The sequence below is a fragment of the Pituophis catenifer genome, unplaced genomic scaffold (assembly GCF_029215685.1).
Source record: "Pituophis catenifer annectens isolate HBS135680 unplaced genomic scaffold, rPitCat1.0.hap2 SCAF_1, whole genome shotgun sequence".
Taxonomy (NCBI): domain Eukaryota; kingdom Metazoa; phylum Chordata; class Lepidosauria; order Squamata; family Colubridae; genus Pituophis; species Pituophis catenifer.
In genome coordinates, this window is record NW_027256881.1 from 3,535,274 (window position 1) to 3,559,856 (window position 24,583).

Here is a 24,583-nt window from a genome sequence, read left to right on the forward strand (position 1 = left end):
TTGCGACCTTCTGACTAGCAAAGTCAATGGGGAAGCCAGATTCACTTAACAACCGTGTGGCTATCTTAACAATGGCAACAATTCACATAACAACCGTGTCAAGGAAGGTCGTAAAATGGGACAACATTCACTTAACTTTCTCACTTAGCAACAGAAACGTTGGGCTCAACTGTGGTCGTTAAGTTGAGGACTACCTGTACTGAATACTATGCCAAGGCTACCAATTAAGCCACACCCCTGTATTGTTTTCGAGACCCAATCCCAGGAAGTTAACCTATGCACCATTTCCTCCATCTGGCGCCCTACAGCTGCATTAGGACTGCATCTCCCAGAATTCTCCAGCCATAACACTACGCAGGAGTGGAGACCAAAGGTGTGAGCTGATCAGCGAGGCCTCTAATGGAAAATTACCTGGTACATGTCCTGAATAATCCATAGACACCCGGAACAGCACAAAAGACAACAGACTGATCAGAAAACGATGGACACAAAGAACGATGATTTCTACGTTGCTCTCCAAGAAGGAGGTTGAGTGAACTTGAAACCCTAACTACCTATGCCAACCCTTCTGTCTGTTTTCTCCCCAGACAATCCGAGTGAGTGGCAATTGCAACCTTGTGTATAATGGCTGCATATGCCAGAGCAAGAGTTTTACGTCTCTGTATAGCAGGAATCTCGTGGCCCTTTAAATTAACACCTGTAAAATAACACAAGTGATCTTCTGAATTAGTCCAAGATGCTGGTGTCCCTTGAGCAGAAAGCTATCTCTAGCAGCCCTCCATCACCTGATGATTGCCCGCTGTCCCTCTGCGGAATTCAGGGAAAAGTAGAGCAGACAGAAGGAACAATCAAGAAAAGAGAATATTTGTAGGGCAGGCTGTGGGGTCCTCGGTGCTTTCTGAGGTTGGTTGGGTTTTGTTTTTGCAGATATTTCATTACTCAACTAGGTAACATCTTCAGAGCTAGAAGGGAGTGGGGTCCCACCAATACTGACAAGCTAGCCACTAGTTTATAAAATGAGAGCAAACCCCACTCCCTTCTAGCACTGATGATGTTACCTAGTTGGGTAATGAAGTGTCTGCAAGAAATTCACCAAGCTCAGAGAGCACCAAAGACCCCACAAAAGAAACATCTTCCTTCAGACATCCTTCATACTGTATCTCTGTCCAAGTTGCAAAATGTTTCTCTTACAGGTGTGCATAAAGACTACCTATTCTCATAACTACCTCTTTACAGGATTTATGTACAAATTACTGATCTAAATTTTCTTTCTTTCAATGAAACAGCAGTCTGGTGAGAATTCAGAACGGAGTTGAATCATTACCCTTTTCTTCCCCTTTTTATTCAGGAAGGAGGGCATCCACAGTAGAGGTGTCACTGATTTAAGTGCACTGAGGATGCAATCTAGTTGGGTAATGAAATGTCTGCAAGAAAGCAAGAAATTGCTTAACGCATTGTAAGCCGCCATGAGTCTCCGGAGAAGGGCAGCATATAAATCAAATTAAAAAAAAAAAGCAACCAAGCTTAGGTTGGCAACCAAACATGGACACATTTTCAGATTTGACCATCTGAAAACTGGACTTGAGTTGATCAAAGTCTTGATCAAAGAAATGAGTCATCTAGATCAGTTAAGATTTAAGGCATGAATTAGGGGTAAGGTACAGAATCCTGGAAACTTGCAAAAATAAAATAAAAACTTTGCAGCTTTTATTTTATGAGTTCAAATATGGAGTTCTGGATCTCTTCACCCCAAGCAAACTGGTCCAACCTGCTCTTTAGGCTAACAAATTCCTATCCCATCTGTGGATTCAATACCACCAGGCTCTTCCTCAACCTCTTCCTAGTCCAACGTTTTTCAAACTTGGCACGATGGATGAACTTCAACTCCCAGAATTCTAGGAGTCAAAGTCCACCCATCTTAAAGTTACCAAGTTTGAAAAACTCTGCATTTGTCTCACCATGTAGAGAACCAATATGGCCTTTAGTATTGTTGTGGCCCGCCAGTGGCCAGCAGAGCTGGCAGATTTGGACAGTGAGGAGGTTGGGGAGGAACGTGGGCCAGTCCTGGAGTCTGGGGAAGGCTCGGACGATGGCTGAGTCGGAGGCAGAGAGGGGGCCAAGACCATCTGGTAGTTCTTTGCTGCCTCTGGAGTCTGACATCAGCGAGGCAGAAGAACAGCGTGAGCCTGTTCCTAGCGTGCGCATGTGCAGAGCTGCCAGGAGACAGGAACAATTAAGGAAACAGGGTCGACTTGGGAGTAAGGCCTGGAGAGGATTGGCCCCTCCCATAAGACATAAAAGAGAAGCGAATGGGACATGAGCTTTTGCAGGAAGCAATTAGTTCATCTGGCCGATTCAAGAATTGAAAATTCTGTTTGTGACTCTGTGCCAAGTTTGGCCTTGCCCTGCATCTGGAAATTAGTTCTTTAGCAGCGTTGCACGTGAGATAGGTGGGTGTTGATAACCTTCCCCTGAAAGACTGTTTATCAAGCCTTGCAGACTGTAAATGAAAGTAATTTACAGCCTTATGAATTAAAGAGGTTTGCCGGGACTAAGTTTGTGCTGTTTTAATTTCTAAAGAAGCCTAGGTCAGAACAAGTATAAGTAAGGTCCCAATATGGGAAAAAAAGGGGGGGGGAGCTGTCACTCTTATCCCGTTACCTTGAGAAAGTTCTTCACGCGTTCCGGATCGTAGCAGTTGCTCTCCCTGCAAATTCTTTCCACCTCTTTGATTTGGCCGGTTTTACAAGCAGCTTGGATGTATTTGAAATGCACGTCCGGGTCTTGACTGAAGTTAACGATAGAGCCCAGGAAGTAGAAGAGACCTTGAAGGGAGTGGAAAAGAAAAGGAGTAATCATGAAAAGAATCTGTCAGAAATTGTTGGCGCTGGGAGTAATGGATTTTGATAGAGGAGAATATTTGTAGCTCAGGTCTGAAATGAGGGGTCCTTGTTGCTCTCTGAGCTTGGTTGTTTCCTTGCAGACCTAACTAGGTAACATCAACAGTGATAGCAGGGGGTTAAGTTGTGCTCTCCTTTTATATTGTACACGTTAGCTAGTTGGGTAATGAAATGTTTGCAAGAAAACCACCAAGCTCAGAGAGCACCAAGGACCCCACACTTATATTAGTGAACTTACATTAAAAGATTAATATATTACTGAATTTAGATTGTGTACTGATAATGCAACATCTGAAAGAAAACAACCAAGCTCAGAGAGCAACAAGGGCCCCGTGTAACAGATTTTTCATGTGCTGAAAACGTTTTGCTTGCAGCCACAATACAATTGCTTTCAAGGAAATGTTAAGTGAGTCTCACTCATTGATGCTGAAATAACAAAAGCAGATCTAAAGCAGCTTTCTCCAACCTCATTTCTTCTGTACAGGTAGTCCTCGACATACGAAAATAATAGAGCATGCCCATTACCATCCTTATGATGTGATGGACATTCAACAGGTCAGTCATGCGACCAATCTGATTTTACGACTTTTTTTTTGTAGCGGTGGTGGATGAGTGAATCACGTGTTTTTATTAAGCGAATAAACGATGTCTTCTTCTGAGTGCGGTCTTGCTGAAAACTGCAAATAAATGCCCGTTTTTGGCAAAACTGTCATAAAATGCAGTCACAAGGATTTATATTCCTTGCAGTCATCTGGTTGTTAGCGCTCTCTGTGAGGATCGCTGAGGCCACTTGGAGTGTTATCTGTGCCCTCAGGGTCACCTGAACAGTGCAAATGGGTGTAGAACCTCCAAGCAGCCTCCACAACTCTCAGAGAGAGTGCTAACGACTAGATGACTGCAAGGAATATAAACCCTTCCATCTTCCACCATTCAGTCAGAACTGGAGAAGCTTCTTGGATGAGCCTTCAAGGAAAAACAAAGTCCAGTTGCCTTCTGAAAAAGCACCTTTGGGACAAAAGAGGACAACTTCAACTGAGCAGTGATGGCCACCATCTTGTCTCTACCAACCGAAGAGGACAACCAACTACTTGTCCTGATGACTTCAAGACAAGGTGGCTCATCTCAACGGGCCAAGGGATACCCAGAAGGAACCAAGGCAGTCAGAGGTATGGATTCAGAACTTGAGTGTGGCGTGGGAACCCAACCGCCCTACCTTCAAAACTCTTGAATGACTCGAAGAGCTCAATGAGCGACTGAGTTGAAAGCTGCTCATGGTACTTGGAAGCCACCTGGACGCAGATCTGCAAGTTTTGGCGGATGTTTGCCGACAGCATCGCCCGCAAGCATTCCAAGGAATCTTCCACGGAAAGGGAGCCGAAGTAGTTCACCAGCCACTGCAAGGGAAAGGAGCCAATTAGAAAGGACCTCGGTTTTTCTTATGGTTATGGCAGAAATATGCAGACCTGGGGTGATGCGTGAGAACGGTGTTCCCCAATAGGAAGCTTTACAGCTGGGATGGGATCTTAACTCCCAGAATTCTCAGCCAGAATCAGCAATGGAAACTCGCTGCACAGAGCCGCTTCTGGTGAGATGGGTGCCCATTTAACTGTGATCAAATGTCACCTCGATCCACACAACGGATGATTGGCTGCAAAAATTGATGGAGTTGATGGAGATGGCTAAATTGACTGTTTTGATCAAAGACAAAAAATATATATAAATACTTTTATTTTTACTTGGAAACCGCTTCCGGACTTTGTGCTTGAGGTGGAAAAAAAATGAAACTTTGATTTAGGGTATTACTGATGAGGTAGGTTTGTTGTTATAGAAATGGCTGGTTTATACGATTATGTAAAAGTAAAAAGTTGAGGTTTGAGGTTAATGCCTTATTCTACTGCACTGAAGGAAGTCGGAAGTCAATGCCTTTTATTTTTATTTTTTCCCTTTTCTTTCCCTCACTTTTCCCTATTTTCCCTTCCCTATTTTCCCTATTTATTTTTGTATTTTCTTTATATGCTATATTATAAACTAATATTTAAAAAAAATAAATAAGTGTGATTAAATGAATTGATTGGCATAATAGCAATAGCACTTAGACTTATATACCACTTCACAGTGCTTTACAGCCCTCTCTAAGCAGTTTACAGAGGTCCTCATTTTACCAACCTCGGAAGGATGGAAGGCTGAGTCAACCTTGAGTCCCATCAGGATCGAACTCCTGATAGTGAGCAGAGTTAGCCTGCAAAATGACATTCTAACCACTGCACCACCAGGGCTCTTGGTGCTGGTACTTCAGAAGCTGTTAAAACCAAGCTCTTTTCAGAGTACTTTTGGGGTGCAAAATAATGCCATTACTTATGGACTGAATGCTTGTACTTTGAAGCTTGGTTGGATTGTTTTTATACTTTCATATAATTTTTACTTTGCTGCGTTTTATTGTCGTGTCTTGGATGTAAACAACAAAAATTTCTACTGATTGTGGTGGAAATAAATTAAATATGTAAGCTTGTGCATTTGGTGTACGGGCTGTCCTCGGCTTACAACCATTCATTTAGTGACTATTCAAAATTACCATAGGACTGAAAAAAATGACTTATGACAGTTTTTCAGACTTACGACCATTGCAGCATCCCCATAGTCATGTGATCAAAATTCAGAACGCTTGGCAACTGGCATGTATTGATCACAGCTGCAGGGTCCTAGGATCATGTGATCACCTTTTGTGACCTTCTGCAAACAAAGTCAATGAGGGAAGCCAGATTCACTTAACAAGTGAACTGTTACTAACTTTATCAACTACAGTGATTCACTTCACAACTGTGGCAAGACAGGTCATTAAATGGGGCAAAACTCACTTAACAATTGTCTTGCTTAGCAATGGACATTTTGGGCTCGGCTGTGGTCATAAGCTGAGGACTACCTCTACTGCCACCGCTAAATAGAATAATCCTTCCCAAATGTAGCTGAACTTCGATCTCTCAACGATGTGGCCAAAGTTCTCTGAAACGGCCTCCTCTTGAAAGGTGAGAATAGTCCCATTGTTATTAGACTTCTGGAAACCGATTAAGTCTGAATTATTCCAGGGGACTTTGGAATGAATGATGACGCTGTCAAGATTACGCTAGGTGGTTTTAAGTTAACTTCATTTTAATTTACCGTGTACATTTTGATTGTTGCGTTATATGACTGCTGCTGACTGCCAAGACTCATAAGATAAAGAACTGCCAAAAACCCTACTAAGCAGGTATATATAAAAATATGAAGGCTATTGCTTAAAAGCATTGTAAGCCACCCTGAGTCTCTGGAGAAGGGCGGCATATAAATAATAATAATAATAATAATAATAATAATAATAATAATAATAATAATAATAATAATAATGTGCAGCATAGCAATTAAATTTATTCCATTTTTATTCGCCACCCATCTGACTTTGAAGCGATTCTGGGTGGCTTACCATATAAAAACATGAAAATCATCAAAGGTTCTTAACAGGTAAAAATAAATACCGTATTTTTCAGAGCATAAGACGCACCTTTTCCCCCCTAAAAGGGGGTGAAAATTTAGATGCGTCTTATATACCGAATGTAGCCCCCCACCCACTGCCCCCCACCCTTTGGCCTCTGCCTCCCAGCAGTTTATCTCCTTGCAGCAAGCAGCAAGGAGAAACAGCTCCTTTCAGCTTCAGCACAGCCTAATTAGAACAACTTAATTGGGTCGGCCTCCCAACTCTCAGCTGTTTTGCTCTCAGCTGTTTTGCAGGGCCTCTGCTGCTTGCTGCAAGGAGGTAAATTGCTGGAGCAGGTTTTTTTTCCTTGTGCTAATCAAGCTATGCTGAAAACGAAAATGAAAGTAAAGCAGGCTATTTGCTGCAACGAGGCAAAATTGCTGGGAGGCAGAGGCAGATTTCTTTTTCTTGCTTTCCTCACCAAAAAAGTTAGGTGCGTCTTATAGTCCAGTGCATCTTATACTCCAAAAAATACGGTAAGTGCACTTTCACAGTACCTCAGGGTTGAGAAGGTGAGTGTGAACCACGGCCCTCTTGATGTCGTACAAGTCAGTGAAGTGTTCCAGCGCCCTTTGGAGGAGACCGGCTTTCTCGCAGAGTTGAGCAATGTGGGCTCGGTCGTAGTGGGTAAACATCTGATTCCCCAAGATGGCATCGGCGACCTGAAAGAGGAGATTTTGCTTGAGATACAGACCTTTTTTTTAAAAAAAACTTTAAATTTATTGTTTTATCACAGAAAATAAAATACAAAACAGTATAACAAAAAAAATGAAACAGAACAGAAACATACCCTGTTTCAGCGGTGGGTTGCCCCCAGTTCGCACCGGTTCTATAGAACCGGTAGTAAAACCGGCGGGAGGCTCCGCCCACCGACCCTGACGTCATCAGAACACTTCTGTGCAGAAGAGCGCGTTCGTGTGAGCGAATTGCGGCCCCATTGTGAACCAGTAGTAAAGGTAAGTAGAACCCATCCCTGCCCCGTTTCCCCCAAAATAAAACATCCCCTGATAATGAGCCTTGGTGGTGCAGCGGACTAAAGTGCTGTTAAAGTAGCACTTAGCTGCCAGCTGCCTGCAATTACTGCGAGTTCAAATCTCACCAGGCTCAAGGTTGACTCAGCCTTCCATCCTTTCGAGGTAGGTAAAATGAGGACTCGGATTGTGGGGGCAACAAGCTGACTTTGTATAAAAAAGAACACCGCTTAGGGGGGGCCGAAAGCCCTACTAAGCAGATATATACAAAAGTATGAAGGCTATTGCTTAACGCATTGTAAGCCGCCCTGAGTCTCCGGAGAAGGGCGGCATATAAATCGAACCAATAAATAATAAGCCCAATCGGGCTTTTGAGCACATGGCAATAAGGCCAAGCGCTTATTTCAGGGTTCCAAAAAAAAAAAAAAAAACAACAACCATAAGACAGGGTCTTATTTTCAGGGAAACACGGTACCTTCAACCCTAACAACAACAAAAGAAAGCTGGTCATTTGCATTCTTTTAGAGAGTTGTTGAGGCCATTTGGAGGTTTGTTTGTGTCCTGGGTGTGGGCGGGTGTGTTTCCACTTGAGTAGTGCAACGTGTGGAGCTGCTGAAAGGACTGTATTGTGGACTGGAGATTGATGATGTCGTATCCCTCCCCCTCTGTTGAGAGAGGGCTATTCAATTTTGACATAAACATGTCCAGACGACACAGATTAACCTCCAAGTGGCCTTAACGACTCTCAAAAAAGATGCAAATGACCAGCTGTCTGCAAAGAATATAAATCCTTCCATTCCCCACCATCCAGTCAGAGCTGAAGAAGCTTCTTGGAGGAAAAGCGAAGCAACTTCAAAGAAAAACAAGAAAGTCCCAGTTGCCTCTTGAGAAAAGCACTTTTGGGACAACCATGACCTGGATGACTGAGAATCTCCATAGGCAACAAAAAAGAAAAAAAAATAGTGTAGAAAAAGAGGTTAAATTTAATACTGGGAAAAGTAAATTTAATACTGTAGCAAAGAAGCCCCGCTAGAATTTAAAGCTTGGCTACCTCTGGTGTGTTCACAGCCCGCCTGTCAAGCCCCATGTGCACAATCAAGAAAGTGAGTCTTTGGTGAGGATTTTAATGCTAATTTTGGGGTGAAAACTGAACATCGAGAATTGCAAGAAAACAAATTTCACAGGATCATTTATAGTTAATGCATATAGTTAAAGCACCTGAGGGTAGAACAAGAAGCAATGGGTGGAAACTAATCAAGGAGAGATGCAATTTAGAACTAAGGAGAAATTTCCTGACAGTTTGAACAATTAATAAGTGGAACAATTTTGCCTCCAGAAGTTGTGAATGCTCCAACACTGGAAATTTTTAAGAAGAGATTGGATAACCATTTGTCTGATGTGGTGTAGAGTTTCCTGCCTAAGCAGGGGGTTGGACTAGAAGACCTCCAAGGTCCCTTCCAACTCTGCTATTCTATTCTATTCTATTCTATTCTATTCTATTCTATTCTATTCTATTCTATTCTATTCTATTCTATTCTATTCTATTCTATTCTATTCTATTCTATTCTGTCTCTGAATGATTCAAACTGCTTCTCACCAAAATGCTTTCCTGTCACCTGTTCTAAGTTGCCCTTTATGTTCTCGGTTATTATTATTATTAGATTTTTATCTCGCCTTTATTATTTTTATAAATAACTCAAGGCGGTGAATATACCTAACACTCCTCCTTCCTCCTATTTGGATGGAAAATAATCAAGGAGGGAACCAACCTAGAAATAAGTAGAAATCTCCTGGCAGTTAGAATAATTAAACAGTGGAACGACTTGCCTTCAGAGATTGTGAGAACTCCAACACTGGAGGTTTATAAGAAGAGGTTGGACAATCATTTGTCCGGAATGGTATAAGGCCTCCTGCTTGATCATGGGGTTGGACTAGAAGACCTCCAAGGTTCCTTTCCAACTCTGGTATTATTTCCCCCACACCAACAACCCGGACAGGAGGGTTGAGCTGAGAGCGAGCGATAGGCCCAAAGTAACCAGCTGGCTTTTCTGCCTAAAGCAGATTAGAACTCACAATCTCCTGGTTTCCAGTCCAGCAATTTAACCACAAGACCAGACTGGGTCTTATTGTGCTTATTCTCTCTCTCATTATCATTTTTCCTAGCTCCCCACAATCTCTCACAGCAGCCTCCAGAAGTAAGGCTGCTGGTTATAAGAATTGGTTATAAATACTTTTCAGTATCCATTGCCAGCTCTGTTTTTTTAACCAAGACGTGAAACCCCCCCCCCTTTTTTTTAACTTTTTAAATTGTCAATGGGTTTTAGTTTGAATGTTTTAAATGTTGGGCTAAAGTCATGTAATTCTTTTAAAAATTTTAAATTTTGTATTGGTATGTGTTTTAGTTCTGGCTGTGCACCGCCCTGAGTCCACTAGGAGAAGGGCGGTATGCAAATTGAATAAAATAAATAAAATAAATAAATAAATAAACCAAAACAGATTTGCAGACCTGCTCATTCATGACTTTAGAAGAACACTGCCCAAAAATGCTTCCACTTTAGGGAAACTGAGGGTTTTTTTTTTTAATAACCTATCAAAATGGCAATCACAAAGTGTTAGTTTTAATAATTGTAATAATTTTTAAACTGCAACTCACTTTGATAAGATTTAATTTTAAAAAGAATGAACCCTTAGTTCAGAACAAATTTTTGGAAAAGTTATAATGATTATACAAGTTACTAGCACCTGGTTTTATCAGTTTAACTTCCATATAAAACTGGAAGCTTCTGCCTGCAAGGAAACGATGAGCATTAAGAGGTCTATGGTTCTCTTTTCTTTTTAAAAAGTTAAGAATGAGCAGGACTGAAATCCCTGTTTTAAGGGCTTCTTTATAGGAGTTTTGCATTCAAATATTACTTCAAATCCGTGTGAGAAGAAGAACCAAGAAATAGGATCGAAAACTTTTGAGAACCAGGTGCAAAACCTACCTGAGGTGCATGCATGAGATTCATTTCAAGCAAACGAGTTTGCAAAGGCCCTTCGGATGGACGGTTGTTTTTCAGGGCATCCAAGAGAAAAGCTGTACACTGCTGGATCAGGTTGTATTCCATAAACACATCTACTATCTGTAAAATAATAAAATAGAGTATTTGTTTTAGATTCTTCTCACCCAAGGCAGATAAAATCTTGTATAAACATTCCAGCAATATAAGGTTATCCAATTCAGACAAATCATCCACGCTTAAGGCACCAAATGCACACCGTATCTCTCTCTCATTTTTAGTGTGCAAAGCATTTCATATTTGAATATTTCATATTTTGATCTCATTAATAGCTTTTCAACTTTCAAGCCTGCCTCTGTTTGCATTTGAAGCATGTATTTTGAACCCAAAATGAGGGCTTTTCAAACATGGGACAAACTTAATAGAGAGCTTAAAATGGAAAACAGAGCCGTATGAAAGGCTAAAGGCTTCAATTCTAAAATGCTCCATATACAACAACATGCAAGTGTCTTTCACAAAACCTGTTTTCCCTTTAGTGTCAAATCCTGATACTGTACAATAGTGTCTCTCAACTTCAAGATGGGTGGACTTCAGCTCCCAGAATTCCCCAGCCAGGCACACAACAGCTTAAAGTTGTCACGCTTAAGCAAAACTGCTGTAGAATCCTACAGAAATCAAAAGATTACCTTGAGGTTCTCCTCAAATCAGAGGAATGTTCTTGAGAACATTCTGAGATCTGTATGTTCTCAAGAAACCACGTGAAAGATTTAGCAAGAGGGCCTGGGGGTCCATCAAGAAATGACCGCTGAGATTTCACTTTCCACATGAGGTCAGGAGAATATGAGATCTGTGCAGCCCTCACCTTCTTGGTCTTTCACTGGGGGCCCAAACATCCTCAAGACTGCATCACCTACCATTTTGCTCATGAACAAATGGCCAGCTGCCAAATTTTACACTCCATCAAACTCTTATATAGTCATTCTATTTATGGTCAAACTGAGTTTATAAATCACTCTTACTTATGGTTCAAAATTGTGGAATTGGGATCGTAGAAACACCCAGGAGCATAGAAGAATTCAGAGGCAGATGCATAAATAAATGTCTTAAACATATTTATTCATATGATAAATCATATTAACTATGTACAACAGAGATCAAGTCTCATGAGGAACAAACATGAAAAGAGAGAGATGGAGAGAGCAAAGTGGAAAATGTTAGAGGGGGTTTTATACTCAGGGTAAGCTCCTCCTTTCCACATAGGGGTGGAGACACTCTCTGCCTCCACTGGTGTCTATATGACACATGTGCCAATGGCTTGCAAATACTTGACAAAAATTGTTTAGAACCGTCACATTCCCACATGCTGAATACTTGTGTGAATGGTTATTATCAAGCTTGCTTAATGTCACCTTTACTGTGTAATTAGTAACCTTCGCAACAGGGCACACGATCTGAATTTTGAGATCGCAACACTCCCGTTTCCTGCAACCGTGTTTCCCGGAAAATAAGACCCTTATATTTTGTTGAACCCTGAAATAAGAGCTTGGCCTTATTTTTGGGGAGGTCTTATTATTTTGGGGCGTGTGGAGCAAGACTGGGCTCCTCTTGCCATCTTACCTGATTTCCAGCTCTGTCTCCCTAACCCTAACCAGAGGAAATGGCGGGGACCGGCTGCGCATGCATTTAAATATTTTCAGGGGAGGTCTTATTTTCGGGGAAACACAGTAGCATCGCTCAACGCTACACATAGAACAGAGATCAATGACTGGAAATGACAGAAACATCCATGTGAAAACAGGATTATTGGAGAAACTTTTAATTAATGTTTCTTCAGATGCAACAGTGTGAAGACTATAGGAAATACGATAAAAGCCATTTATTGCAGCCTGCTGGAGCAAATGGACAGAGACCCAAATGTCCTTCTCTCTCTCTTTCAAGACGTTTCCTTACTTGGGTAATATCTGCCAGAGGTTCTTCATCCTGCACCAACATCTGGGCAAACTGCTGTCCTTGGTCCGGGCTGATCCGCATTACGTTTCTCAAGAGGAAGATCCAGTCTGGAGTGTAACCAACCTAGGAAGGGCGTGTGCATGCCCAAAGAGAAATATTTTGTTAGCTTTGCTGCAATTTTGTATGCTGGAGTGAGAGCATCCTGAGATTGTCTGTGTTTGGCTTGGTCCCTTTCTAGACTGAAAACTGAAAAAACTCAACCCAATTCATCTCCTAGCAGAGTTCGCAGACCCCAGGATGTATCAACAAAGGAGAATATTCAGGGGTGGGCCGCTGGGGGTTCGCAGGGGTTTGGGAGAACCTCTAGCTAAGCTTCTGTGCAGTTTGGAGAACCCCCAAATCCCATTCCTGGCTGGCCCTGCCCACCCCACCCTGCCCCTCCCAGGAGTTCCTACACAGCCCGTTTTGGATGCAGGTAAATGTAGGGTGCACGTGAAGGCTCAGGGAGGGTGAAAAACAGCCTACCGGAGGGCCTCCGGAGCCTGAGGAGGCAGTTTTCGCCCTCCCAGAGGCTCAAGGAAAGCCTCCGAAGCCCGGGGAGGGCAAAAACGCCACCCCCCACCATGGTGCAGGAGGCCAACTTGCCCACGCCCACCATGCCCACGCCCACCCAGCGATCAGGCAGAAAACTCCTTGCTAAAATTTTTGAAGCCCATCCCTGAGAGTATTTATAATTTAGGGTTGAAATTAGGGGTCCTTTGATGCTCTCTGAGCTTGGTTGTTTTCTTGCAGACCCTTTCATTACCCAAATTGGTAACTAGCAAACATCTGCAAGAAAACAACCAAGCTCAGAGAGCACCAACAACCCCTCACCCCAAAATGTCATACTCGGAACCAGCCTTACGAGACTTTATTTTTCAATTTGTTATGTGCTGTTCCTACCACTTGTGGTTTTCGTTCTTAAAAAAGACTTAGAAGCATGGCCTCCTGTTGTGGTTCTTCATAAGCTACGTGTTGTAAGTCAGTTCCAACAGAGATGTGGCTTGGATGCAGAATCAGAACCGGCCACTGAATGCAATGGACTATTTTACACAGGGATTAAGATTAAAGACTTCTGACCAAAAGATGACCAGGATCTACCACAAGATATGGTGGTGGCTACAAGTTTGGCCTGGCTTCCCCCCCCCCCCCCCAAAAAAAAAAAAAAAGGTTTCAGGGAAACCAATTACCTTCTTGGCATACAGCACGATCTTCTGAACTTGTCCCGTTTCAGCAAAACATTGAATGACTTTATTGGGAACGTTAGCCCGTAGGTAGACACTCAGGGCCAATGTTGGGTCCACAGATTTCACGAGGTCTCCCAGTTCTTCAGAGCATTCCAACTGTTTAAAAGCAAGAATTTCAGAGATATTTTCTTTTAAAAAAAAAATACCCAATAGGCTGCTGCATGTATAAAACAAATTGCAGTAGAAACGCTTTCCTACATGTGTCAATGTGACAAGCAATTGAGGAAATAGCAATAGCAATAGCACTTAAGACTTATATACTGCTTCACAGTCCTTTGCAGCCCTCTCTAAGCGGTTTACAGAGTCAGCCTCTTGCCCCCAGCAATCTGGCTCCTCATTTGACCCACCTCGGAAGGATGGAAGGCTGAGTCAACCTTGAGCCTGGTGAGATTCGATCTGCCAAACTGCTGGCAGCCGGTGATCAGCAGAAGTCGCCTGCAGTACTGCACTTTAACCACTGTGCCACCGCGGCTCATGCAACCTAAAGAAGCCTCCAAATTATAATATTCATTTTGGGACAGTATCTGATTTTTTTCCCTAGCTCCTATGGGACTTATGCTGCATTGCAGGAACATCTTATGGGAGGGATTGTGCAACTGTGGCAACTTTAAGATTTGTGGACTTCAACTCCCAGAATTCCCCAGCCAGCATGGTTGGCTGGGGAATTCTGGTTGTTGAAGTCCATAGGTCTTAAAGTTGCCAAGTTTGGACACCCCTGTCTTAAGGGTTATGTCGGCACGATGTTAAACAATGAACGGCACTTCTGACCAATGTCTATAGTTGAAACGAAATTAAACACAGGGCAGTGCCCTATGCAGCTAGTCCTCATCACGCAAGCGAACCAAGAAGAAAGCCACATATCTACTGTACTTTCCTTTCTCATCCAGAAGAGCTATCCAAGTCACCAAAAGGTCAAGTGATAAACCCCCAGTCAAGAATGAAGGCAGATTGAGATTTAAGCGGGTGGCTGCTTAAGCTCATTCACTGTAAAACTAAAATAGCTAAGGATGTTTGTCATGAAAAGAAGCCCTGCGTTCAGGAACTCGGCTTTTCTTTTCAGGTTTTTTTCCCATCCCAGTCTTCAAGAAGAGAGAGGGAGAAGTGTGAAATTGAGCTGAATCCAGAAATCAAGTTCAAAAAGTAAACTGCAGGCAATATCTTAAGACTGCTTGCTTGCACTTGTGTCAGAAGCCCCAAGGCACTTCCAGGTTGAAATGATTAGCCGGAGACATCACAGTTACCCAGGAGCTGCACAGTAGGGAGTACCTTTCATATCCCTGGCAGTTGCTGGAGTGAAGGACGGGAGCTCAACCTTGCCCCAGAAGGACAGGAGCTCAACCCTAACCCAGGAGAATGGGAGCTCAACCCTAATCCAGGAAGACAGGAGCTCAACCCTGCCCCAGAAGGATGGGAGCTCCACCCTAACCCAGGAAGACGGGAACTCAACCCTAATCCAGGAAGATGGGAGCTCAACCCTGCCCCAGAAGGATGGGAGCTCAACCCTAATCCAGGAAGATGGGAGCTCAACCCTGCCCGAGAAAGATGGGAGCGCAACCTCACCCCACGGCAGCACTCGGGTCTTGAACATGAGCTTGCTAACCTCCATCCCAGCATCCTAATCACAGAGGCCCCCGTGCTCCCTGTTTTAGATGATTTTAATACATTTTCTTGAGAGGTAACTACATTTAGAAGTCCAGCTGCAGAGTTCAGTAATCTTTGACTCCAAGGAGTTAAGTTATTAATAAGGGCCAACAGAAGGCAAAGGGATTAAATTAAATCCTGTAACAGAAAAAATCTCTCTGAAAAAATACTTTTAGGATGCAATTAGGCCAAAGCCTAGTATATTTAATATTTATTTATTAAATAAGGACCAGCATGGTCTCAATACAATTTCTGAATGAGGGGTATAATTCCAAGGCTGTGGTTATCGATGATAAAAGAAGAACGGGCCTGGTGGCTCAGCAGACTGATAGCACTGTGATTATCATACAGCTGCCTGCAATTACTGCTAGTTCGAATCTCACCAGGCTCAAGGTTGACTCAGCCTTCCATCCTTTCTAAGGTAGGTAAATTGAGGACCCAGTTTGTGGGGGCAATAAGCTGACTTTGTATAAAATATACAAAAGTATGAAGGCTATTGCTTAACGCACTGTAAGCCGCCCTGAGTCTCCGGAGAAGGGCGGCATATAAATCAAATTTAAAAAAAAAAAAAACTTTGTTGCCTCAATTAACAAAAGACGTTTTTAAAGATTCCTGCCCCATCATCCACATCCCAGTGTTTGGAAAAAAATGTGTACCAAATGTTTGGAAATTTCAAATCTTTTTTTTTTTTTATTGAAAAAGTTTTCAAATACAAATTTTTCCCCCATTTTTCTCCCCCCCTCCTCCCTAACCTCCCCTCACCACCCATCCCCCCCGTGACTTCTTCACAACAAAAACCTAATTCATAACAGATTATATAATATTTTACCATCCCCTTACTCCCTCCTCTAAATACTGACCCTTACATGCTAATAATATTATTAATATTATCACTTCCCCCTTTTACCATACATTTCAAAATAACAGTATATAATAACTTCTAATTTAGCATAATAATATTATTATAACTCCCAATCTAGCACAATCTGCCTAGAAATTTCAAATCTTGAGTCAAGTTCAGAATCACAAAGACTTGATAAATTGTAAACAGTGGGGGTCAGAAACTGGTGCAGGGCACTAGAGTCTTATAATGAATTTAGCTTTTCTATGTGTTGTAAGATTTTGGACAAATGTCTTCTGAGATTTTCACCACTAAGAGATTGTGGTGTGTGTGTGTGTGTGTGTGTGTGATTTTTATGTTGGCATTAGACAGAAGTCATAATACGCTTGCAGGCAAGCATCATCCATCAGCTGGGAACAACTGACACTTGAGGGAAAGGTCACTCATTTAAGGGCACAACATTACGTAATTCAGCTGAAGAGCTGAAAGGCAAATTTCCTATCCTTTCATTTGCCAGGAAATTCCAGCCAAGAATCAAAGTCTTCCATGCCTAATATGTTGCTGCCAGGAAGCTGCCATCTGAGAGTTGGCATTTTTCACGGGTTCTCTAGGCTGCATTTAACAGGGGGAGTAGAATCAAGATCACATGAAGCGTTAGTCACACTTCGTAATGCCTTGGTGAGACCACACTTGGAATACTGCATCCAGTTCTGGTCGCCAAGATATAAAAAAGATGTTGAGACTCTGGAAAGAGTGCAGAGAAGAGCAACCAAGATGATGAGGGGACTGGAGGCTAAAACACATGAAGAACGGTTGCAGGAACTCAGTATGTCTAGTTTAATGAAAAGAAGGACTAGGGGAGACATGATAGCAGTCTTCCAATATCTCAGGGGCTGCCACAAAGAAGAGGGAGTCAAGCTATTCTCCAAAGCACCTGAGGGTAGGACAAGAAGCAATGGGTGGAAACTCATCAAGGAGAGAAGCAGAGAAATTTCCTGACAGTGAGAATGATTAATCAATGGACAGCTTGCCTCCAGAAGTTGTGGATGCTCCAACACTGGAGGATTTTAAGAAGAGATTCTACGGCCATTTGTCTGACATGGTATAGAGTTTCCTGTTTGAGCCGGAGTTGGACTAGAAGACCTCCAAGGTCCCTTCCAACTCTGTTATTCTCTGCCATGGCACCAATCCCAAAGCAGCAGAAGCTACCTGGCCTTAACTTAAAACCATTTCCATTTTCTTGGAGACAGATGGGTGTTCTTTGTACAGTTGGAGAGAGACTGAACCCAGCAGAAAGGATGAAATTTTAGCTGTCAGTGACTACTAAGCATACCCCATCTTCTAAGATGCCCTATCAAATAAATGACTTACTTTGTCTTCTTTCAACCATTTCTCCAGGAGCTGCTTGCGTCCTTGCTGGAGGACTGGCCGGCAGAGTTCCAGGGACTCATATTTGTTCAGCTGCCCTTGATCTAACAGAATTCCAAAATATTGAAGCAGAGGGGAAGTTTGTCCTGGTTGTGCCGGGACACTCTGGAACCGGCGAATGGTGTCTGGAGTGCGCAATATTCCCTATTAAAAAAAAGAGGTGGATAAAATACATCATCTACCCATTGCAAATCAGTCAAGATGGACCAACAACATTAGTAAATTGATTTTTTAAAAAAACTATTTGCAGAAGCTTTAGATCAATGTTCCTCAAACTGGAGATTTGGACTTCAACTCCCAGAATTCCTCTAGCACACTGGCTAGGACAGTGATGGCGAACCTTTTAGGCACACAAACCAGAAGGCATGCGGGCCAGAGTGCCGGAAACCCAACGACCAGCTGGCTGGCGCGCATGCACATCTTGGAAGCCCGACAAGCAGCTGGCTGAGCTGGGGCAACGGTGGGTGTGCCCACAGAGAGGGCTGTGCATGCCACCTCTGGCACGTGTGCCATAGGTTCGCCATCACGGGGCTAGGAGAATTCTGGAAGCTGAAATCCTCATGTCTTAATAGCAATATTTCTCAGACTTATATACAGCTTAATAATGCTTTAGAGGACTCTCTGAGTGGTTTACAAAGCATATTGCCCCCAACCATCTAGGTCCTCATTTTACCAACCTCGGAAGGATGAAAGGCTGAGTCAACCTTGAGCCGCTCAGGATTGAACTCCTGGCAGTGGGCAGAGTTTGCCTGCAATACTGCATTCTGACCACTGCATTAGCATGGCTGAAAAGTCCTCAGTCAAACTATTATCCAGCCTTGCACAGCTGACCCAGAATGTGCCACAGCTGGCTAGGGAGGCAGCTGGGGATGGTAAAGGCCTCCCTGCCTAGTCTCAGAATGAACTTTTATTTATTTATTTGACATTTTGTCACCTTTTTTCTCAAGTCCACCAGCCAGACAATACTTTGCAGCGCTGCATAAAGTGCATTAAAAAGACCCGATGGCAATTTTAATTGTGCATTCCACCCAGAGTTACCTTGAGTTAAAATGGGCAGCCAATAAATGTTGTAAATAAATTATAATAAATTCCAAGCCACAAGCATAAGACTTAGTTGGGGCAATTGCAACCAATGGCCAAGAAATCAGCTGGTCAGGTCACATATCCACTTTTGCATGGACAGCCCCATAACGAATGTCTATGGAGATGCTCAGCCATCCAGGTCATGGTTGTCCCAAAGGTGTTTTCTTCCAAGAGGCAGCTGGACTTTCTTGGGTTGTTGTTTTGGTTTTTTTTTTGAAGACGTTTCGCTTCTCATCCAAGAAGCTTCTTCAGCTCTCTGACTGAGCTGAAGTGGGGAATGGAAGGATTTATACTCTTTGCAGACAGCTGGTCATTTGCATTCTTTCAGATGGTCGTTGAGGCCCCCTGGAGGTTTATTTGTGTCCTCAGGGTCATCTGAGTAAGCACACCCCTAACTCAGGTAAACCTGAGGACACAGATTTATTTATTTATTTATTTATTTATTTATTTATTTATTTATTTATTATTTTATTGATTGATTGATTGATTGATTGATTGATTGATTGGTTCGATTTATATGCCGCCCTTCTCCGGAGACTCAGGGCGACTTACAATGCGTTAAGCAATAGCCTTCATACTTTTGTATATACTTGCTTAGTAGGGCTTTCGGGCTCCCCCCCAAACAGTGTTCTTTTTTATACAAAGTCAGCTTATTGCCCCCACAATCCGGGTCCTCATTTTACCTACCTCGGAAGGACGGAAGGCTGAGTCAACCTTGAGCCTGGTGAGATTTGAACTTGCAGTAATTGCAGGCATCTGGTGTTACTTAACAGCACTTTAGTCTGCTGCACCACCAAGGCAGATAAACCTCCAAGCGGCCTCAATGACTCTCTAAAACAGGGGTCCCCAAACTGGCTGGAGAATTGTGAGAGTTGAAGTCCACAAGTCTTAAAGCTGCCAAGTTTGGGGACCTCTGTTCTAAAAGAATGCAAATGACCAGCTGTCTGCAAGGAATATAAATCCTTTCTTTCCCCACCATCCGGTCAGAGCTGAAGAAACTCTTTGGATGAGAAGCGAAACGTCTTCAAAGAAAAACAAGAAAGTCCAGTTGCCTCTTGAAAAATAAGCACCTTTGGGACAACTGTTACCTGGAAGACTGAGAATCTCCATAGACTTTTGCTTAGCAAAATGGAAATTCTGGCCCCCGACTGTGGCCATAAATTGAGGACTACTTGTACACCAGTGCCAGAAAAACAAACCAAAAGAAACAGGCAGGATATGAACTGAGGATTCAGACCTGAGTAGTAGATAAAACAGAAAAGACAAAGCATGGATCATTTGGATGTTTTCCATACCTTCGGGGCGTTTGCTGCTACTTTGGCTGCTTCCGAGTAGCTTCCTTGGGCGAAAAGGGCATTGAATTTTCGGGCAAAGAGCTCTTCAGCCCCTGCGAGATTGTTACGGACGGCCATTCGGAGGGCCAGGTCTGGATTCTGCAGCACATTGGTGATGTACGGGATAATGTTCTCTTCCTCCACACACACTGAAAGCACCTGAATGCAGGGAGAGAGATAGAATGCAGTTTGTCATTAGGATCTCTTGCATTCTTGTTTTAATAATCATTTTATTAAGTTTTATCAAGATATAAAAGACCAAAGAAAGTAAAAACAGTGGGGGAAATGGGGGAGGAAAAAAGGAAGAGAAAGAACTGGATGATAAAGGGCTAAAAAGAAAAGGAAAAGATTGATTTTTGATTCGTTTAAGTGCCTCATAGTAACACCGCAGCCTCAGCTTTTTACTTCCTACTCTCTGAGCTTGGCTGTTTTCTTGCAAACTATCACTTTCATCATCAACTAGCAATAGCACTTAGACTTATATACCGCTTCATAGTGCTTTGCAGCCCTCCTTAAGCGGCTTTATAGAGTCAGCCTATGGCCCCCAACAATCTGGCTCCTCATTTTACCCACCTCGGAAGGATGGAAGGCTGAGTCAAGCTTGAGCCCCATCAGGATCGAACTCCTGGCAGTGGGCAGAGTCAGTCTGCAATGCTGCATTCTAACCACTGCCCCACCACGGCTCACGCGCTAAAAATGTACTGGCCATGTTTGTAACAACCAACCGATCTAATCGGCACTCTTGATGTTGGGTTTTGGCGATTAATATCGCTTGCGGTTAGAGAGATGACCAGTATTTGGTAAGCTGGTAAAGTAAAAAGCCTGTAATTTTATTTGATACTTTACTGTGCTGAAAAAAAGTTGTAAGTCGATGCTTCTTTTCTTGTCCCCTACACCTCTCTTCTTGTTTTTGTTTGTATTTTATACTATGATAATTTTAATTTAAAAAATTTAAAAATTGCAGTAGATGTGTTTTTGGGCTTCTATGAGTGCCTCTTCCAGGCTGGTAACCAGATGCCAGACGGATCCTTTTTTTTTTTCTCTCCCTTTTGAAGGAGCTATAGCAGCTTACTAACAGATTAACATGATCAGGGGAGTGACGATAGCTCTTGTTAAAGTGTTGTTTAATCTTAATGGAATTCCACACCAACAGCATGCTCTGATATCAGAATGGATTTTTAAGATCATTAATTTTGCTCCCTCTTCTCCTACCCTGAAATGGGCCCTAAATAATATCATATTCAAGCGACTTATTTAATTTTATCCCTCCTTTGTTATTTATGGGCGCGACGGCTCAGCTGTGAAAGACGCTGAGCTTGTCAGCTGGGAAACTGACAGCTGGGATTCAAGACCCGGATCTTTGGTGGGTTGCCCCCGGTTCGCACCGGTTCTATAGAACCGGTAGTAAAACCGGCGGGAGGCTCTGCCCACCGACCCTGACATCATCAAAATGCTTCTGTGCATGCGCGCGGCCCCATTGCGAACCAGTAGTAAAAGTAAGTAGAATCCACCCCTGACCCGGATGCTGGGGTGAGCTCCTGTTCCTTGCCTCAGGTCCTGCCAACCTAGCAGTTCAAAAGCATGCCTGGACTGATGGAGTTTGATTATTTTAATGAGTTTTAACATACGTTTAATTTGTATTTTAATATGTTTTTATCTGGTTTGATTTTAATTGTTGTGAGCCGCCCTGAGTCCTATGGAGATAGGGCGGCATACAAATCAAATCAAATCAATAAATCAATAAATAAAAATGCAAATGCAAGTAGATAAATACCGTTTCCCTGACCTACTCCGAAAGTAAGTCCTAGCTTGATTTTCACACGTGTGCCCCATATAAGCCCTATCCCCCAAAATCAGCCCTAATTAAGACCCCGCCCACTCCTGGGTGAATGGGTAAAAATTAAGGTAGGGTGGGCATAGGTGTGTGTGTGTGGAGCTGCCCTACTACTTACCTTCGGATAGTTGCAGCCAGGCCTCGCATACCCCGACACTTTCTTCTGCAGCCGGCAAGGCTTTCCTGAAGGCCTCTGCAGCTGATAACAGAGGATAGATCCGGAGCTCTGTTATCGGCTGCAGAGGTCTTCAGGAAAGCCTTGCTGACTGCAGAAGTTCCTGACAGCGAAAATAAGGCCAGAGGTGCCGCGCACAAGTGAGGTGAGCCGGTGGACGGCATCCCCCCCAAAAATAAGACCTGGTGCCTTTTTGGTGGCAAAAAAATATAAGACAGGGTCTTATTTTCAGGGAAACACAGGTAGGTACCACTTTGGTGGGAAGGTGACAACATTCTGTGCGTCTTTGGTTTATAGCCATGCTGGCCATATGACCACAGAAATGTCTTCAGACAACGCTGGCTCCTCCAACTAAGAAAACAGAGATGAGCACCAAGGAGGTTCACCAAGAGTGCTCACAGGCTCTGCAAATTTCTACGGCATCTTAAGAATGTGTACTTTCTCCCTTATCACGTGTTTGGTGACCAAAGAGCATATTTGCCCTGAATTGCAGTTGAGGATTACTGAGAGGCCTGCTCTGGTATCAGAGTGTGAGTAAGACTATACAGCAGTAACAGATTAACAAGAGAAAACTGAACGCATGGATTGTCTTGTGTGTTTTTCAAGAGACAGAGGATAAGCAAGGTGGCTTCTGGATCAAAGAGCTATGAAGCTTCAGGATATGCCTCCTCCGTAACCCTAGGTCAGCAATGGCTAACCTTTTTGCCATTGTGTGCCAAAAGCGGGGAGAGTGCAGGGGTGTCGCACGTTCATGTGCCCACACCCATAATTCAGTGCACCCCGCCCCACCATGAATGTGCGTGCGACCCCCCGCGTTCTCCCTGCTATTGGCACACGATGGCACAGTGGGACCTGAAGGCCTGTTTTTCGCCTCTCCAGGCTCCAGAGCCTTTCTACGAGCCGGGGGAGGGCAAAAACAGCCTTTCCCAACCACCAACCCCCTCCGAGGCCCTCCGGAGGCCAGAAATGGCCCATTTCCCGACTTCCAGTGGGCCTGGAAGGCCCGAAAATCAGTTGGCCTGCATGCACAAGTGCGCTGGAGCTGAGCTAGGGCAACACTCGCATGCCCACAGATATGGCTCGGCGTGCCACCTGTGGCACACATGCCACAGGTTCACCATCACGGCCCTAGGCACTCAATCTTTCTTTCTTTCTTTGTTTCTTTCTTTCTTTCTTTCTTTGTTTCTTTCTTTCTTTCTTTCTTTGTTTCTTCCTTCCTTTCTTTCTTTCTTTCTTTCTTTCTTTCTTTCTTTCTCTCTCTCTCTCTTTCTCTCTCTTTCTTTCCTTTCTTCCTTCCTTCCTTCTCTCTCTCTCTTTCCTCTCTCTCTTTCTTTCTCTCTCTTTCCTCTTTCTCTTTCTTTTCTCTCTCTCTCTCTTTTCCTCCCTCCCTTCATTTTTTTTTTGCAGAAGAAAATCTCAGAACCAGCAGCGAACCAATTTGGCAGCTCCAATTCCTGGCAGGAAAGCAGCCATCAGCAGCAGGCCAGAACTGAAAGCCAGTATCACGTGATCAAGAAAGATCTTTCAAGGTTGATGCTGTTAAATATTGCCAAGAGAGGTTGAGCAGCTTTTCCATAGGCTGTGAACTTCGACCTACTACTACTATTCAAATACAAACCTTCTGACTTGTTTTGTAGAACGGAACAGCACACCAAGGTTTAACGGTGGACTTACATAGTCCAAATTACTGCATGAAATTTTAGTAGTCAGCTAAATGTCCAAGAAAAATAACAGCATTTTTAAAATCCATATATAGGTTAGACTAACAACCATTTGTTTAGTGGCCATTCGAAGTTACAAAGGCATTGGAAAAAGTGACTTATGACCGTTTTTCGCATTTACGACCATTGCACATTCTCATGGTCACTTGATCAAAATTTGGACACTTGGCAACTGGCTCGTATTTATGACGGTTGGTCCTGTGATCCCCTTTTGCAAACTTCTGACAAGCAAAGTCAACAGGGAAGCCGGATTCACTTTAAAATCGTGTTACTCACTTAATGCAGTTAGTTCCCGTAACTTAACATGGTTCACATAACTAAACACAGCGATTCACTTAAGTGTGGCAAGAAAGGTCACAAAATGGGGGCACAGTGTCTTGCTTAAGAATGGAAATTTGGGGCTCAACTCAACTTGGCTAACAGAAATAACAACAGAGGAAACAGCTGAAACCAGAAATTTTTCTATTAGGCATGATCAAAGGAAACCATAGCAAAGAAACAAAATATTTAATATTACACATAATTACGGCAGCCAGACTGGCATTAGCACAACATTGGAAAACGGATCAATTGCCAACAGATCATCTAGTAATCCAACAAATTTACAATTGTGCATAAATGGCTAAATTAACATTTGAGTTAAAAGACAAGGTCGACTCAAAATATTATACTGTATGGAATAGATGGTACGATTGGACAAGTCAAAAGAAAGGAGAGTAAATGTAAAATTCCACAAGAAAACAAGAAAATAGCATTAACAACAAGCACCATCAATAAGATAAATGATGTAATAAGTCACTTTATATATATATATATATATATATATATATATATATATATATATATATATATATATAGGTTATTTCGTTTTGTATTGTTTTTCTATTTTATGGGGTGAATATAAATGTATTT

The 24,583-nt window shown here is 42.8% G+C and overlaps 1 protein-coding gene across 3 annotated transcripts in view; it reads right to left on the reverse strand.

Moving 5' to 3' along the window:
* The window catches only part of CLTC (clathrin heavy chain), a 110,008-nt gene that overhangs the window by 36,200 nt on the left and 49,225 nt on the right, over positions 1-24,583 (reverse strand). For all 3 annotated transcript variants that reach the window (XM_070932005.1, XM_070932004.1, XM_070932006.1), the window contains 8 exons: positions 19,903-20,100; positions 17,468-17,668; positions 13,558-13,710; positions 12,329-12,451; positions 10,364-10,501; positions 6,906-7,070; positions 4,114-4,294; positions 2,662-2,825 (listed from right to left, as the gene is read on the reverse strand). In XM_070932005.1, coding sequence (XP_070788106.1) covers positions 2,662-2,825; positions 4,114-4,294; positions 6,906-7,070; positions 10,364-10,501; positions 12,329-12,451; positions 13,558-13,710; positions 17,468-17,668; positions 19,903-20,100 — 1,323 coding nt within the window. The remainder of the gene's footprint in view (positions 1-2,661; positions 2,826-4,113; positions 4,295-6,905; positions 7,071-10,363; positions 10,502-12,328; positions 12,452-13,557; positions 13,711-17,467; positions 17,669-19,902; positions 20,101-24,583) is intronic.